We start from the raw sequence: 18,683 nt of genomic DNA on the forward strand, positions 1-18,683 counted from the left end.
ACCCCCCCATAACCCCCCTATAACCCCCCATAACCCCCCAAAACACCCCTATAACCCCCCAAAACCCCCCAAAACCCCCCCATAACCCACTTTAACCCCATATAGCCCCCCATACCCCCCCCATAACCGCCCATAACCCCCCCATATCCCCCCTATAACCCCCCTATAACCCCCCTATATCCCCCCCATAACCCCCCCTTACCCCCCCAGACCCCATGGGGCGCCCCACACCTGCAGTGGGGTGAAGGCCACGCTGGAGGCCGTGCCCGACGCCCGGTCCCTGATGGTCGATTTGCCCCCATAGACCAGGCTCTGGCGCTGCAGCGTGCGCTGGGGGGGGGGGAAAGGGGGTCATTAGGGGTAATTAGGGGTAATGAGGGGTAATTAGGGGTAATTAGGGGTGATTAGGGGTCAAATAGGGGTAATTAGGGGTCAAATAGGGGTAATAGGGGTAATTAGGGGGGTAATTAGGGGGTAATGAGGGATAATTAGGGGTCAAATAGGGGTAATTAGGAGTCAAATAGAGGTAATTAGGGGTAATTAGGGGTCAAATAGGGGTAATTAGGGGTAATTAGGGGTCAAATAGGGGTAACGAGGGGTAATTAGGGGTCAAATTGGGCTAATAAGGGGACAAATAGGGGTAATGATGGGTAATTAGGGGTCAAATAGGGCTAATGAGGGGTAATTTGGGGTCAAATAGGGGTTAATCGGGGTAATGAGGGGTAATTAGGGGTCAAATAGGGCTAATGAGGGGTCAAATAGGGGTAATGAGGGGTAATCTGGGGGCTAATGAGGGGTAATTAGGGGTCAAATAGGGCTAATGAGGGGTCAAATAGGGGTAATTAGGGGTCAAATAGGGGTAATGAGGGATAATTAGGGGTCAAATAGGGGTAATTAGGGGTAATTAGGGGTCAAATAGGGGTAATTAGGGGGCTAATGAGGGGTAATTAGGGGGGTAATTAGGGGGCTAATGAGGGTAATTAGGGGTTAAACAGGGCCAATGAGGGGTAATTAGGGGTCAAATAGGGGTAATTAGGGGGCTAATGAGGGGTAATTAGGGGTTAAACTGGGCTAATGAGGGGTAATTAGGCGTCAAATAGGGGTAATTAGGGGGCTAATGCGGGGTAATTAGGGGTCAAATAGGGGTAATTAGGGGCTAATGAGGGGTAATTAGGGGTTAAACAGGACTAATGAGGGGTGATTAGGGGTAATGAGGGGTAATTAGGGGACAAATAGGGCTAAGGAGGGGTAATGGGGGTAATTAGGGGGGTAATTAGGGGGCTAATGAGGGTAATTAGGGGTTAAACAGGGCTAATGAGGGGTGATTAGGGGTAATGAGGGGTAATTAGGGGTCAAATAGGGCTAATGAGGGGTAATGGGGGTAATTAGGGGTAATTAGGGGGTTAATTAGGTGGCTAATTAGGGGTTATACAGGGCTAATGAGGGGTAATTAGGGGTAATGAGGGGTAATAAGGGGTTAAATAGGGCTAATGAGGGGTAATCAGGGGGCTAATGAGGGGTCAAATAGGGGTAATGAGGGGTAATTAGGGCTGATTAGGGGAAATTAGGGGTCAAATGGGGTAATTAGGGGTCAAATAGGGGTAATTAGGGGGCTAATGAGGGGCAATTAGGGATAAAATGGGGCTAACGAGGAGTAATTAGGGGTCAAATAGGGCTAATGAGGGGTAATGAGGGGTTAAATAGGTCTAATGAGAGGTCAAATAGGGCTAATGAGGGGTCAAATAGTTCTAATGAGGGCTAATGAGGGGTCAAATAGGGGTAATGAGGGGTAATTAGGGTTCAAATAGGGCCTAATGAAGGGTAATTAGGGATCAAAGGGGGGAAATTAGGGGTCAAATAGGGCTAATGAGGGGTAACTAGGGGTCAAATAGCGCTAATGAGGGGTAATTAGTTGTTAATTAGCTGTTAATTACCCTCAACTGGGTGCGATTTTTTGCTTCCTAGGCGTTAAATGCCACTTGCTGTTACTTAGGTGTCACTACTCTTTAATTAGCCGTTAATTAGTCGTTAATTAATCACAACTGGGTACTATTTTTGCTTCCTAGGTGTTAAATTGCGTTACTAATGCCAATTGCTCTTATTTAGTTTTGAATTATTGTTAATTAGCCGTTTATTAGAGTTAATCAGCCGTTAATCAGTCGTTAATTAGCCGTTAATTACCCTCAACTGGGTACTATTTTTGCTTCCGAGGTGTTAAATTGCGTTACTAATGCCACTTGCTCTTCTTTACTTTTGAATCATTATTAATTAGCCGTTAATTAGTGTTTTTTAGCATTAATCAGATGTTAATTAGCAGTTAATTAGTCGTTATTAGCCATTAATTAACCTCAACTGGGTGATGTTTTTTGCTTCCTAGGTGTTAAATATCGTTTCTAATGCCAATTGTCGACAGTTTCGTGCTAATTAGCTGTTAATTAGTCATTAATTAGCCGTTAATTAGCCGTTAATTTTTGCTTCCTAGTCGTTAAATAGCATTACCAACTCCACTCGCTGTTCCTTAGGTGTCACTACTCGTTAATTAGCCGTTAATTAGTCGCTAATTATCCATTAATTAGTCGTTAATTAGCTGTTAATTACCCGTTAATTACCCTCAAATGGGTACTATTTTTGCTTCCTAGGTGTTAAATTGCGTTATTAATGCCAATTGCTGTCATTTAGTTTTGAATTATCGTTAATTAGCCGTTAATTACTGTTTATTAGCGTTAATCACACGTTAAATAACCGTTAATTAGTCGTTAATTAGCCATTAATTAACCTCAGCTGGGTGTTGCTTTTTGCTTCCTAGGTGTTAAATAGCGTTTCTAATGCCAACGGTCGACAGTTTCGTGCTAATTAGCTGTTAATTAGTCGTTAATTAGTCGTTAATTAGCCGTTAATTACCCTCAACTGGGTACTATTTTTGCTTCCGAGGTGTTAAATTGCGTTACTAATGCCACTTGCTCTTATTTACTTTTGAATGATTATTAATTAGCCCTTAATTAGTGTTTATTAGCGTTAATCAGATGTTAATTAGCCATTAATTAGTCGTTATTAGCCGTTAATTACCCTCAATAGGGTGCTGTTTTTTGCTTCCTAGGCGTTAAATAGCGTTACTAATGCCACTCGCTGTTCCTTAGGTGTCACTACTCGTTAATTAGCCGTTAATTAGCCATTAATTAGCCCTTAATTAACCTCAACTGGGTATTATTTTTGCTTCCGAGGTGTTAAATTGCGTTACTAATGCCACTTGCTCTTCTTTACTTTTGAATCGCCGTTAATTAGTGTTTATTAGCGTTAATGAGATGTTAATTAGGCGTTAATTAGTCGTTATTAGCCGTTAATTACCCTCAATTAGGTGCTGTTCTTTGCTTCCTAGGCGTTAAAGAGCGTTACCAATGCCCCTCGGTGCTCCTTAGGTGTCCCTCCTCGTTCCTAACTAGCGGTTAATGAGGCGTTAATTAGCGTTATTAATTAATTAATGCTCCCACCTGCAGGGTCTTGGAGATGCGCGCCTTGGTGGCCTCGTTGACCTGGGTCTGCCGCACGCGCCCGCTCCCGGCCTTGCCCAGGTGACCCAGGCTGAAGCCCAGGTCCTCCTGGTACGCGTCCTCCTCGATCTGCGATTAACGAGGCTCATTAATGATTAATTAATTAATTAATTAATATCAGCCACTCCTCAGATAAGAACTAACAGAAACCAATTGTACATTAAGGGCTTGAAGACCTTCTAACAGCTTATTAATAATCCACCGCTCGTTAATAACCCCCCAATGGATCATTAATGGCAATTAATAGCTCATTAATAACCCTAATCATTAATAATTATATATACATTATACATGAATGAATATTAATTATTGCTTAATAAATGATAGATTTATTATAGAATCATGATAAATTAATTACAACTAGCAGCTATTAGTAATTATTTTAGTAATAATTCATACTAATAACCCATTAATGGCAATTAATAGCGCCTTAATAACCCTAATCATTAATAATTATATATACATTATACATGAATGAATATTAATTATTGCTTAATAAATGATAGATTTATTATAGAATCATGATAAATTAACTACAACTAGCAGCTATTAGTAATTATTTTAGTAATAATTCATACTAATAACCCATTAATGGCAATTAATAGCTCCTTAATAACCCTACTCATTAATAATTATACATACATTATACATGAATGAATATTAATTATTGCTTAATAAATGATAGACTTACTATAGAATCATGATAAATTAATTACAACTAACAGCTATTAGTAATTATTTTAGTAATAATTCATACTAATAACCCATCAATGGCAATTAATAGCTCCTTAATAACCCTAATCATTAATAATTATACATTATATATACATTATACATTAATGAATATTAATTATTGCTTAATAAATTAATTCATGATAGCTTAATTATAGAATCATGATAAATTAATTACAATTAACTAACAGCTATTAGTAATTATTTTAGTAATAATTAATACTAATAACCCATTAATGGCAATCAATAGCGCCTTAATCACCCACTAATGATTCTCTAATAGAGCGCTAATACCTCGTTGATGGCAATTAATAGCTCGTTAAGAGACCCTTAATGACCCTTTAACAGAGGGCTAAGAGCAATTAATAGCTCATTAATAACCCTCTAATAGATAATATCACATTAATAGCTCGTTAATAACCCCAGTGACCCTCCAATGGAGCATTACTAGGAATAGCTTATTAATGACCCCCTGATAATCCATTAATAGCCACAAATAGCTTGTTAGTAACCCCTTAATGACCTCTAATAGAGCATTAATAACACCCTAATAGATCACAACAACTCATTAATGCAAATTAATAGCTCCTTAATAACCCCCTAATGACCCTCTAATAGAGTTAATGGAAATTCATAGCTCATTAATAACTCCCCAATGACCCTCCCATACGTCATTAATAGCTCATTAATGGCAATTAATAGCTTATTAATAACCCCTTAAATAGCCTTTAATAGGCCATTAAAAGCCTATTACCAGACCATTAATTACAGCCTAATAACTCATTAATAGCCACTAATACCTCCATAGCTCTGTAAGAGCCATTAATTACTCCACAGCTCATTATTAGTTCATTAATAGTTCTCTAATAACCCATTAATAACTCATTAATAGCTACTAACAGCTCATTAACTGTTCATTAATAACGCAATAGCCATTAATAGCTCACAAACAGCTCATTACTAACTCTCTAATAGCTCACTAATAACAGCTCATAAATAGCCCACTAATAAACATTAATAGCTCATTAATAGCCATTAAGGCCTCATTAATAGCTCTGCAGCTCACAAATAGTTCAGTAATAGCCACTAATAGTTCATTAATAGACATTAACAGCTCACTAATAACTCAATAGCTCGTAAGTAGCTCATTAATGGCCCATTAATAACTAATAGTTCACGGCTAATAATTCAGTACCTCATTAATACCTCATTATCATCCCATCAATAGCTCACTATAGCGGCTCACAAATAGCTCACTAATAACTCATTAAAAGCTCGTTAATAGCTCACTAATTACTCATTAATAGCTCACTAATTACTCAGGAACTCACAAATGCCTCATTATTATCCCATTTATAGTTCACTGTAACTCATTAATACCTCAATAGCTCATTAATATTTCATTAATAACTCATTAATAACTCGTTAATAACTCGTTAATAGCTCACTAATTACTCAGGAACTCACAAATGCCTCATTATTATCCCATTTATAGTTCACTGTAACTCATTAATACCTCAACAGCTCATTAATATTTCATTAATAACTCGTTAATTACTCGTTAATAGCTCACTAATTACTCAGGAACTCACAAATGCCTCATTATTATCCCATTTATAGTTCACTGTAACTCATTAATACCTCAATAGCTCATTAATAGCTCACTAATAGCTCACTAATAGCACATTAATAGCTCGTTAATAACTCGTTAATAGCTCACTAATTACTCAGGAACTTACAACCGCCTCATTATAATCCCATTTATAGTTCACTGTAACTCATTAATACCTCAATAGCCCATTAATAGCTCATTAATAGCCCATTAATAGCTCATTAATAGCCCATTAATAGCTCATTAATAGCGCTCACCTCCCCAAAGCTCATCCTATTGGCCTGCTTCCGGATCTCCGTCAGCCCCAGACGCTCCTTCATCTTCCGGTACCTGCCCCACACGGCCATAGGGATCAATGGGCCCCATAGGGGTCAATGCGCCCCATAGCGCTCAATGGGGCCCATAGGGATCAATGGGGCCCATAGGGGTGAATGCGCCCCATAGCGCTCAATGGGGCCCATAGGGATCAATGGGGCCCATAGGAATCGATGGGACCCATAGGGATCAATGGGACCCATAGGGAACGATGGGGCCCATAGGGGTCAATGGGGCCCATAGGGATCAATGGGGCCCATAGGGATCAATGGGACCCATAGGGATCAATGGGGCCCATAGGGAGCAATGGGACCCATAGGGAGCAATGGGCCCCATAGGGAACAATGGGACCCATAGGGAGCAATGGGGCCTATAGGGATCAATGGGGCCCATAGACCCCCATAGGTCGCCATGGGGCTGCCCCCCAGACCCCCATAGACCCCACAGACCCCCTCATAGGCGGCCATAGACCCGCCCCATAGACCCCCATAGACCCCCATAGCCCGCCATGGGGCTGCCCCATAGACCCCCATAGACCCACCCCATAGACCCCCACAGGCCCCCCCATAGACCCTATAGGGCTGCCCCATAGACCCCCATAGACCCACCCTATAGACCCCCATAGACCCCCCCATAGCCCGCCATGGGGCTGCCCCATAGACCCCCACAGACCCCCATAGGCCGCCATAGGGCTGCCCCATAGACCCCCATAGACCCCCATAGGCCGCCATGGGGCTGCCCCATAGACCCCCATAGATCCCCATAGCCCGCCATGGGGCTGCCCCATAGACCCCCATAGACCCACCCCATAGACCCCCCCATAGCCCGCCATGGGGCCGCCCCATAGACCCCCATAGGCCGCCATGGGGCTGCCCCCCAGACCCCCATAGACCCCCATAGACCCACCCCATAGCCCGCCATGGGGCTGCCCCCAGACCCCCATAGACCCCACAGGGCTGCTCCATAGACCCCATAGACCCTCCCCATAGGCCCCATATACCCCCCCATAGACCCCATAGGGCCGCCCCATAGACCCCCATAGCCCGCCATGGGGCTGCTCCATAGACCCCCATAGCCCGCCATGGGGCCACCCCATAGACCCCCCCATAGCCCGCCATAGCCCCCCATAGACCCACCCCATAGGGCTGCCCCATAGACCCCCATAGACCCCATAGACCCCCATAGCCCGCCATGGGGCTGCTCCATTGACCCCCATAGCCCGCCATAGGGCTGCCCCATAGACCCCCATAGACCCCATAGACCCCCATAGCCCGCCATGGGGCCGCCCCATAGACCCCCATAGACCCCCATAGACCCCATAGACCCCCATAGCCCGCCATGGGGCTGCCCCCCAGACCCCCATAGACCCTATATACCCCCCATAGACCCCCATAGACCCCATATACCCCCCATAGACCCCATAGACCCCCATAGCCGCCATGGGGCTGCCCCATAGACCCCCATAGCCCGCCATGGGGCCGCCCCATAGACCCCCATAGACCCCCACAGAGCCCCATAGCGCCCCATAGACCCCCATAGACCCCCATAGACCCCCATAGACCCCATAGACCCCCATAGCCCCCATAGACCCCCATAGACCCCCATAGCCCGCCATGGGGCTGCCCCACAGACCCCCATAGACCCCATAGACCCCATAGACCCCCATAGACCCCCATAGCCCCCATAGACCCCCATAGACCCCCATAGCCCCCCTCCAAGTGCCCCATAGACCCCCATAGACCCCCATAGACCCCCATAGACCCACCCCGATAGACCCCCATAGACCCCATAGACCCCCATAGACCCCATAGGGCTGCCCCATAGCGGCCATGGGGCCGCCCCCCACCTGCGCCCGCCCCTCTTCTTCCTCTGGCCGTCGAGCGGGGCCGGCAGCGGCTTCACCTGCTTGACCGGGGGCGGCTCCTGCCACTTGTCGAACTTGCGCTCCATCTCCTCCTTGAGCTCGTAACCCACCTGGGGGGAGGGGAGGGGGGATGGGGGGGGGTGGGGGTGGGGGGGATGGGGTGGGGGGGGGGGGGGATGAGGGCATTGCATGGGAATGGAGGGGATGGGATGGGGGGGAATGGGGGGAGGGGGATTGGGGGGAATGGGATGGGGGGATGGGGTGGGGGTGGGGTGGGGGGGTGGAGATGGGGGGAATGGGGGGGGATGGGGATGGGGGGTGGGGGGGAGGGGAGGGGGGGGATGGGGGGGGGGATGGGTGGGAATGCGGGGGGATGGGGGCATTGCATGGGAATGGGGGGGATGGGATGGGGGAGATGACGTGGGGGGATAGGGGGTGGGGATGGGGGGATGGGGGGGGGATGGGATGGGGGATGGGGGGGATGAGGTGGGGGGATGGGGGATTGCATGGGAATGGGCGGGATGGGATGGGGGGGATGAGGTGGGGGGATGGGGGGGATGGGATGGGGGGAATGGGGTGGGGGTGGGGGTGGGGTGGGAATGGGGATGGGGGGGATGGAGGAAGATGGGGTGGGGGTGGGAATGGGGGGGATGGGGGGTGGGGATGGGGGGATGGCAGGGGGATGGGGTGGAGTGGGGACGAGGGGGATGGGATGGGGGATGAGGTGGGGGGGTGGTGGAGGATTGGGGGGGAATGCGGGGGGATGGGGGGAGATGGGGGGGGATGGGGGCATTGCATGGGAATGGAGGGGATGGGATGGGGGGGATGGGGGTGGGAATGGGGGGAAATGGGGGGGGATGGAGGCGTTGCATGGGAATGGGGGGATGGGATGGGGGGAGATGGGGTGGGGGTGGGGTGAGAATGGGGGGGATGGGGGGGTGGGGGGGAATAGGGGGGATGGAGGGGGGGGGATGGGGATGGGGGATGGGGGAATGGGGTGGGGATGGGGGGGGAACGGGGGAATTGGGATTAGGATCTCCATGGGGACGCTCTATGGGGCCCCTCTATGGGGCCGCTCTATGGGGCTGCTCTATGGGGATGCTCTATGGGGCTGCTCTATGGGGACACCCTATGGGGCTGCTCTACGTGGCTGCTCTACGTGGCTGCTCTATGGGGCTGCCCTATGGGGATGCTCTATGGGGACACTCTATGGGGACACTCTATGGGGCTGATCTATGGGGCTGCTCTATGGGGCTGCTGTATGGGGACGCTCTACGGGGCTGCTCTATGGGGACGCTCTATGAGGACGCTCTATGGGGAACTCCATAGGGATGCTCTATGGGGCTGCTCTATGGGGCTGCTCTATGGGGCTGCCCTAGGGGGACGCTCTATGGGGCTGCTCTATGGGGCTGCTCTATGGGGCTGCCCTATGGGGACGCTCTATGGGGATGCTCTATGAGGATGCTCTATGGGGCCGCTCTATGTGGCTGCTCTATGGGGCTGCCCTATGGGGCTGCTCTATGGGGACGCTCTATGGGGCTGCCCTATGGGGACGCTCTATGGGGCTGCTCTATGGGGACACTCTATGGGGCTGCCCTATGGGGCTGCCCTATGGGGACACTCTATGGGGCTGCTCTATGGGGACACTCTATGGGGCTGCCCTATGGGGACGCTCTATGGGGATGCTCTATGGGGCTGCTCTATGGGGACACTCTATGGGGCTGCCCTATGGGGCTGCCCTATGGGGATGCTCTATGGGGCTGCTCTATGGGGACGCTCTATGGGGCTGCTCTATGGGGCTGCTCTATGGGGATCTCCATAGGGCTGCTCTATGGGGCTGCTCTATGGGGATGCTCTATGGGGCCGCTCTATGGGGACGCTCTATGGGGACACTCTATGGGGCTGCCCTATGGGGCTGCCGGCCCCCCACCTTGCCGTCGGGGCTCTCATGGAAGCTGTCCACCCTTGCTGCCAGCGTGCACTTGGCCGCCACGAGCCGAGCCGCCTTCCTGCGCAGGTCCTGTGGGGCAGAACATGTGGGGCAGCCCCATAGCAGCGCCTGCCCCATAGCAGCGCCTGCCCCATAGCCCCATAGCAAAAGGGGGGGGGGGAGGGCAAAGCCCAGCGCCACACACACAGGGGGCAGGGACTGAACGGTGCTGCCCCACACCTCAAACCCTGCCCCATAGCAATGGGTCTGCCCCATAGCGTAGACTCTGCCCCACACCCCGAGCTCTACCCCCAAATCCTGCCCCATAGCGCACACTGACAGGGGGCAGGGTGTATATGATGGCGCTATGGGGCTGCCCCCCCACCCACCTTAAACCGTGCCCCACACCCCAAGCCTCACCCCATAGCCATTCCTCTGCCCCATAGCGCTGCCCCACATCCCACCCCATAACCATAGCCCAGCCCTACAGCCCACCCCATAGCATTCACTGGGGGCAGGGACTGAAAAACGTCACTATAGGGCTGCCCCACAGCCATAGCCCTGCCCCACAGCCCTGCCCCACATCCCACCCCATAACCATAGCCCAGCCCTACAGCCCACCCCATAGCATTCACTGGGGGCAGGGACTGAAAAACGTCACTATAGGGCTGCCCCACAGCCATAGCCCTGCCCCACAGCCCTGCCCCACATCCCGCACCATAACCATAGCCCTGCCCTATAGCCCGCCCCATAGCATTCACTGGGGGCAGAGACTGCACGATGTTGCTATGGGGTTGCCCCACACCCCAAGCCCTTCCCCATAGCCATAGCCCTGCCCCATAGCTCCACCCCACAAGCATAGCCCAGCCCCATAGCCCCGCCCCATAGCCCCATAGCCCCGCCCCCTCACGCTCACCGGGGGCAGGGACTGGACTATGTCACTATAGCCCCACCCCATAGCCCCGCCCCATAGCCCCACCCCCTTTCCCTCACCACCAGCACCGATTGGCCCCTATCCCCATAGCCCCACCCCCTGTCCCTCACCGGGGGCAGCGATTGGCCGCTATCCCCATAGCCCAGCCCCCTTTCCCTCACCGTCGGCGCCGATTGGACGATGTCCCCATACCCCACCCCATAGCCCCGCCCCCTTTTTCCTCACCGCCAGCACCCATTGGCCCCTATCCCCATAACCCCGCCCCACAGCTCCGCCCCATAGCCCCATAGCCCCGCCCCTTTTCCCTCACCACCAGCACCCATTGGCCCCTATCCCCATAACCCCGCCCCCTTTGCCTCACGGGGGGCAGCGATTGGACGACGTCCCCATACCCCACCCCATAACCCCGCCCCCTTTGGCTCACCGGGGGCAGCGATTGGCCCCTATCCCCATAACCCCGCCCCCTTTTCCCTCACCACCAGCACCCATTGGCCCCTATCCCCATAGCCCCGCCCCTTTTCCCTCACCGCCAGCACTGATTGGCCTCTATCCCCATAGCCCCGCCCCTTTTCCCTCACCAGGAGCAGCGATTGGCCCCTATCCCCATAGCCCCACCCCACAGCTCCGCCCCATAGCCCCATAGCCCCGCCCCTTTTCCCTCACCGCCAGCACCCATTGGCCCCTATCCCCATAGCCCCGCCCCCTTTCCCTCACCACCAGCACCCATTGGCCCCTATCCCCATAACCCCGCCCCCTTTGCCTCACGGGGGGCAGCGATTGGACGCTGTCCCCATACCCCACCCCATAACCCCACCCCTTTCCCTCACCGGGGGCAGCGATTGGCCCCTATCCCCATAGCCCCGCCCCCTTGGGCTCACCGGGGGCAGCGATTGGACGATGTCGCTGTGGAAGACGAAGCCGGTGTGGGGCAGGGCCGCGGTGCTGGAGAAGCCGGAGAGGGAGCGGCGCTGGGCCCCCAGGAGCAGAACGTTGCAGGCGGGGAGCTTGGAGAGGGGAGTCAGGCCCCCGGCAACACCTGCGCGACCCATAGGGACCCATAGAGACCCATAGAGAGACATTGGGACCCATAGAGAGACATTGGGACACATAGAGACCCATAGGGACCCATAGAGACCCATAGAGAGACATTGGGACCCATAGAGACCCATAGAGACCCATAGAGACACATAGAGACACATAGAGACACATAGAGACCCATAGAGACACATAGAGACCCATAGGGACCCATAGAGACCCATAGACACCCATAGAGACACACAGAGACACATAGAGACACATAGAGACCCATAGAGACACATAGAGACACATAGAGACACATAGAGACACATAGAGACACATAGAGACCCATAGAGAGACCATTGGGACCCAAAGGGAGCCATAGGGAGCCATAGGGACACATAGAGACCCATAGAAACACATAGAGGAGTCAGGCCCCCAGCAACACCTGCGCGACCCATAGGGACACATTGGGACCCATAGAGACACACTGGGACCCATAGAGACACATAGAGACCCATAGGGACCCATAGGGACACAGAGAGACACATAGAGGAGTCAGACCCCCGGCAACCCCTGCGTGACCCACACAGAACCATTGGGACCCATAGAGAGACCATTGGGACCCATAGAGAGCCATAGAGAGACATAGAGACCCATAGAGACACATAGAGACCCATAGAGACCCATAGAGACACATAGAGACACATAGAGACACATAGAGACACATAGGGAGACATAGAGACCCATAGAGACCCATAGGGACTCAGAGAGACCCATAGAGACCCATAGGGACCCCTAGAGAGCCATAGGGACCTATAGAGACCCATAGAGACCCATAGAGACCCATAGAGAGACCATAGGGAGCCATAGAGAGCCATAGGGAGACCCACAGGGACACATAGGGAGACAGACCCTAACCCCATAGCAAAAGCCCCAGCCCCACTGATACCACCCAGCCCCATTGCCCCCAGCCCCATTGATCACCCCCAGCCCCATTCCTCCCACCCAGGCCCACCGCTCCCAGCCCCATTGGCCATGCCCAGCCCCATTGCTCTCCCCCATCCCCACTGCTCCCCCCCAGCCCCACTGCTCCCAGCCCCATTGCTCCCTCCCAGCCCCACTGCTCCCCCCCAGCCCCACTGCTCCACCCCGAGCCCCATTGCTCCCCACAACCCCATTCCTCCCCCCAAATCCATTCCTCCCCCCAACCCCATTCCTCCCCCCCAGGGTCATTCCTCCCCCAACCCCCATTGCTCCCCCCAGCCCCATTGCTCCCCTCAAACCCCATTCCTCCCCCCCAGCCCCATTCCTCCCCCCAAAACCCATTTCTCCCCCCCCAGCCCCATCGCTACCAGCCCCATTGCTTCCCCCAGCCCCACTCCTCCCCCCCAGCCCCACCACTCCCAGCCCCATTGGCTATGCCCAGCCCCATTGATCCCCCCCCCAAACCCCATTCCTCCCCCCCAGCCCCATTCCTCCCCCCAACCCCATTCCTCCCCCCCAGCCCCATTCCTCCCCCCAACCCCATTGCTCCCCCCCAGCCTCATTCCTCCCCCCCAGCCCCATTCCTCCCCCCAAACCCCATTCCTCCCCCCAAACCCCATTCCTCCCCCCCAGCCCCACCACTCCCAGCCCCATTGGCTATGCCCAGCCCCATTGATCCCCCCCTCAGCCCCATTGCTCTCCCCAGCCCCATTCCTCCCCCCAACCCCATTCCTCCCCCCAACCCCCATTCCTCCCCCCCAGCCCCATTGCTACCAGCACCATTACTTCCCCCATCCCCATTCCTCCCCCCCAGCCCCACTGCTCCCCCCAAACCCCATTCCTCCCCCCAAACCCCATCCCTCCCCCCCCAGCCCCACCGCTCCCAGCCCCACAGCTCACCCATGACTTTGGCGGCCGTGGAGGCGCCCACGATGAGGCTGAGGTTGGGGGCGATGAAGGACATCCGCGACTCCACGTACTCGTAGATGCGGAGCTTGGCCTGGCTCAGCCCCAACGCCAGGTCGCAGGCTTCCTCAATGCAGGCCAGTTCCTGCTCCGAGAGCTGCTGCCTGCGGGCGGGCACAGGGACCCGGGGGACTCCTTAACGCCAATGCAAGCCAATGGGGAGACGGACTGCGGGCGGGCATAGGGACCCGGGGGACTCCTTAACGCCAATGGAACCCAATGGAGAGACGGACTGCGGGTGGGCACAGGGACCCGGGGGAGTCCTTAACGCCAATAGAACCCAATGGGGAGACGGACTGCGGGCGGGCACAGAGACCCGGGGGAGTCCCTAACGTCAATGGAACCCAATGGAGAAAAGGACTGCGGGCGGGCACAGGGACCCGGGGGAGTCCTTAACGCCAATGCAAGCCAATGGAGACCCGGCCTAGCGGGCGGGCACAGGGACCCGGGGGAGTCCTTAACGCCAATGCAAGTCAATGGACACCCGGCCTAGCGGGCGGGCACAGGGACCCGGGGGAGTCCTTAACGCCAATAGAACCCAATGGAGAGAAGGACTGCGGGCGGGCACAGGGACCCGGGGGACTCCTTAACGCCAATGGAAGCCAATGGAGAGACGGACTGCGGGCGGGCATAGGGACCCGGGGGACTCCTTAACGCCAATGGAACCCAATGGAGAGACGGACTGCGGGCGGGCACAGGGACCCGGGGGAGTCCTTAACGCCAATGGAACCCAATGGAGACCCGGTCTGAAGGTGGGCACAGGGACCCGGGGGACTCCTTAACGCCAATAGAACCCAATGGAGAGACGGACTGCGGGCGGGCACAGGGACCCGGGGGAGTCCTTAACGCCAATGGAAGCCAATGGAGACCCGGCCTAGCGGGCGGGCACAGGGACCCGGGGGAGTCCTTAACGCCAATGCAAGTCAATGGACACCCGGCCTAGCGGGCGGGCACAGGGACCCGGGGGAGTCCTTAACGCCAATAGAACCCAATGGAGAGAAGGACTGCGGGCGGGCACAGGGACCCGGGGGACTCCTTAACGTCAATGGAACCCAATGGAGAGGACTGCGGGCGGGCACAGGGACCCGGGGGAGTCCTTAATGCCAATGCAAGCCAATGGAGAGACGGACTGCGGGCGGGCATAGGGACCCGGGGGAGTCCTGGCACTCAAAGGGCACCCAGCACCCCAATGGACCCCAATGGGTGCTCAGCACCCTAATGCACCCCAATGCACCCTAATAGAGCTCAACGGAACCCAATGGACCCCAATGGGTGCTCAGCACCCCAATGCACCCTAATAGAGCTCAATGGAACCCAATGGACCCCAATGGGTGCTCAGCATCTCAATGCATGCAAATGGGTGCTCAGCACCCCAATGGGCACTCAGCACCCCAATGCACCCCAATGGAATCCAATGGAACCCAATGGGTGCTTAGCATCTCAATGCATGCAAATGGATGCTCAGCACCCCAATGGACCCCAATGGGCACTCAGCACCCCAATGGAATCCAATGGACCCCAATGGGTGCTCAGCATCTCAATGCATGCAAATGGGTGCTCAGCACCCCAATGGACCCCAATGGGCGCTCAGCACCCCAACGCACCCCAATGGGCACTCAGCATCCCAATGCACTCCAATGCACCCCAACGGAACCCAATGCACCCCAATGACCCCAATGGGTGCTCAGCACCCTCCTATGGGTGCCCAGCACCCAATGCTCACCCCTGGGTGGTGGAGGCGGTCACGCTCACCACCATGATGGTGGCGTTGGTCAGGATCTGCTGCACCCCAATGGAACCCAATGCACCCCAATGGAACCCAATGCACCCCAATGACCCCAATGGGTGCTCAGCACCCTCCTATGGGTGCCCAGCACCCAATGCTCACCCCTGGGTGGTGGAGGCGGTCACGCTCACCACCATGATGGTGGCGTTGGTCAGGATCTGCTGCACGTTCTCGTTGTTCTTGCACTTGTCCAGGCTGTTCCCCAGCTCCTGGAAGGAACCAAAGGGGGTTGTGGGTCCCATTGGAGGCCGTGTGGGGCAGGCGCTGACCCACAACCTCCTCCCCATAGGGCCGCAGTGGGACCTTCACGGTGCGGATGTAATCCAGGGCGTTGGGAACCAGGGATTCCAGCTCTGGGAAGCGCTTGGAGTACTTGTCCCGGATGAACTTGTGGATGATGTCTGGGGAGGGAGGGGGGGGTGAGATCCAGAGCACCTATGGGCACCCATAGGCACCCATAGGCACCCATGGGCACCCATATCAGCCATGGACACCCATGGGCACCCATAGCATCCATTGACACCCATGGACACCCATAGGCACCCATGGACACCCACTTCCACCCATGGGCACCCATGGACACCCACTACCACCCATGGGCACCCATGGACACCCATGGACACCCATAGCATCCATTGACACCATAGCACCCACTGACACCCATAGCACCCATTGACACCATAGCACCCACTGACGCCCATAGCACCCATTGATACCACAGCACCCACTGATGCCCATAGCAGCCATTGATCCCATAGCCCCCAGTGACACCATAGCATCCATTGACACCCATAGGCACCCATGGACACCCACAGCATCCATTGACACCATAGCACCCATTGATACCCATAGGCACCCATGGACACCCATAGCATCCGTTGATACCCATAGCAGCCATTGATACCCATAGCAGCCATTGACACCCATAGCACCCATTGATACCATAGCACCCACTGATACCATAGCACCGATTGACACCCATCGGAACCCATTGACACCCATGGCACCCATTGATACCCATAGGCACCCATGGACACCCATGGGCACCCATGGACACCCATAGGCACCCACTACCACCCATGGACATCCGTTGACACCATAGCAGCCATTGATCCCATAGCCCCCAGTGACACCCATAGCATCCATTGACACCCATAGGCACCCATGGACACTCACAGCATCCATTGACACCATAGCACCCATTGATACCCATAAGCACCCATGGACACCCATAGCATCCGTTGACACCATAGCATCCACTGACACCCATAGCAGCCATTGACACCCACAGGCACTCTGGGACACCCATGGACACCCATAGCATCCATTGCCACCCATAGGCACCCATTGATACCCACAGCATCCATTGACACCCATAGCAGCCATTGATCCCATAGCCTCCATTGACACCATAGCACCCATTGACACCCACAGCACCCACTGATCCCATAGCCGCCATTGACACCCACAGCAGCCATTGACACCATAGCACCCACTGACACCCATAGCACCCATTAACCCCATAGCACCCATTGACACCCATAGCACCCATTGACGCCCACAGCCGCCATTGACACCCACAGCAGCCATTGACACCATAGCCCCCATTGACACCCATAGCACCCATTAACCCCATAGCCCCCATTGACACCCATAGCACCCATTGACGCCCACAGCACCCACTGATCCCATAGCCGCCATTGACACCATAGCACCCACTGACACCATAGCCCCCATTGACACCCATAGCACCCATTAACCCCATAGCCCCCATTGACACCCATAGCCCCCATTGACACCCATAGCACCCACTGAATCCCCCCAAAACCTCCCCACTGCCCCCCAAAACACCCCCCATTCCCCCTCCACACCCTTCCCCATCACCCCCCCATAGCCCCCCCCGCCCCATAGCTGCCCCATAGTGCCCCATAGCTGCCCCAGAGCACCCCATAGCAACCCATAGCGCCATATAGCTGCCCCATAGCACCCCATAGCACCCCATAGCTGCCCCATAGCGCCCCATAGCTGCCCCATAGCTGCCCCATAGCACCCCATAGCTGCCCCATAGCGCCCCATAGCTGCCCCACAGCGCCCCATAGCGCCCCATAGCTGCCCCATAGCTGCCCCATAGCGCCCCATAGCTGCCCCATAGCGCCCCATAGCTGCCCCATAGCACCCCATAGCGCCCCATAGCTGCCCCATAGCGCCCCATAGCTGCCCCACAGCGCCCCACAGCACCCCATAGCTGCCCCATAGCGCCCCATAGCTGCCCCACAGCGCCCCATAGCGCCCCATAGCTGCCCCATAGCGCCCCATAGCTGCCCCATAGCTGCCCCATAGCGCCCCATAGCTGCCCCATAGCGCCCCATAGCTGCCCCATAGCACCCCATAGGGCCCCATAGCGCCCCATAGCTGCCCCATAGTGCCCCATAGCTGCCCCATAGTGCCCCATAGATGCCCCATAACTGCCCCATAGCACCCCATAGCGCCACATAGCTGCCCCATAGCGCCCCATAGCTGCCCCATAGCACCCCATCGCTGCCCCATAGTGCCCCATAGCACCCCATAGCTGCCCCATAAGTGCCCCATAGCTGCCCCATAGCACCCCATAGCTGCCCCATAGCTGCCCCATAGCGCCCCATAGCTGCTCCATAGCGCCCCATAGCACCCCATAGCGCCATATAGCTGCCCCATAGCGCCCCATAGCTGCCCCATAGCACCCCATAGCTGCCCCATAGCGCCCCATAAGTGCCCCATAGCTGCCCCATAGCGCCCCATAGCTTCCCCATAGCACCCCATAGCGCCCCATAGCTGCCCCATAGCACCCCATAGCGCCCCATAGCTGCCCCATAGCTGCCCCATAGCACGCACTGAGCTCGTTCTCGATCTCCACTGTGAGGTTGTTGGCGTCCACGATGACCCGGTACTCGGGGGCTGCCTCCACCGGGCCCAGAACTGGGGGGGCACAAAGGGGGGGGGGCACAATGAGGGG

At 54.7% G+C, this 18,683-nt stretch overlaps 1 protein-coding gene across 1 annotated transcript; it reads right to left on the minus strand.

Annotated features, from left to right (window-relative positions):
• Window positions 1-231: 231 nt before the first annotated feature.
• On the minus strand, window positions 232-18,680 carry PRPF31 (pre-mRNA processing factor 31; the record flags this gene model as incomplete). The annotated part of the gene is made up of 10 exons (XM_062619921.1): window positions 232-330; window positions 3,489-3,617; window positions 6,150-6,222; window positions 8,054-8,181; window positions 10,002-10,091; window positions 11,814-11,971; window positions 13,840-14,009; window positions 15,794-15,900; window positions 15,995-16,092; window positions 18,563-18,680. Coding segments are annotated over 10 exons (1,170 nt in total), but the record flags the coding sequence as incomplete, so codon positions are not given.
• Window positions 18,681-18,683: the final 3 nt, after the last annotated feature.

The sequence above is a fragment of the Pezoporus occidentalis genome, unplaced genomic scaffold (assembly GCF_034315485.1).
Source record: "Pezoporus occidentalis ecotype Australia unplaced genomic scaffold, CSIRO_AGI_Poc_V1 ctg1059, whole genome shotgun sequence".
In the NCBI taxonomy this organism is placed as follows: Eukaryota; Metazoa; Chordata; class Aves; order Psittaciformes; family Psittacidae; genus Pezoporus; species Pezoporus occidentalis.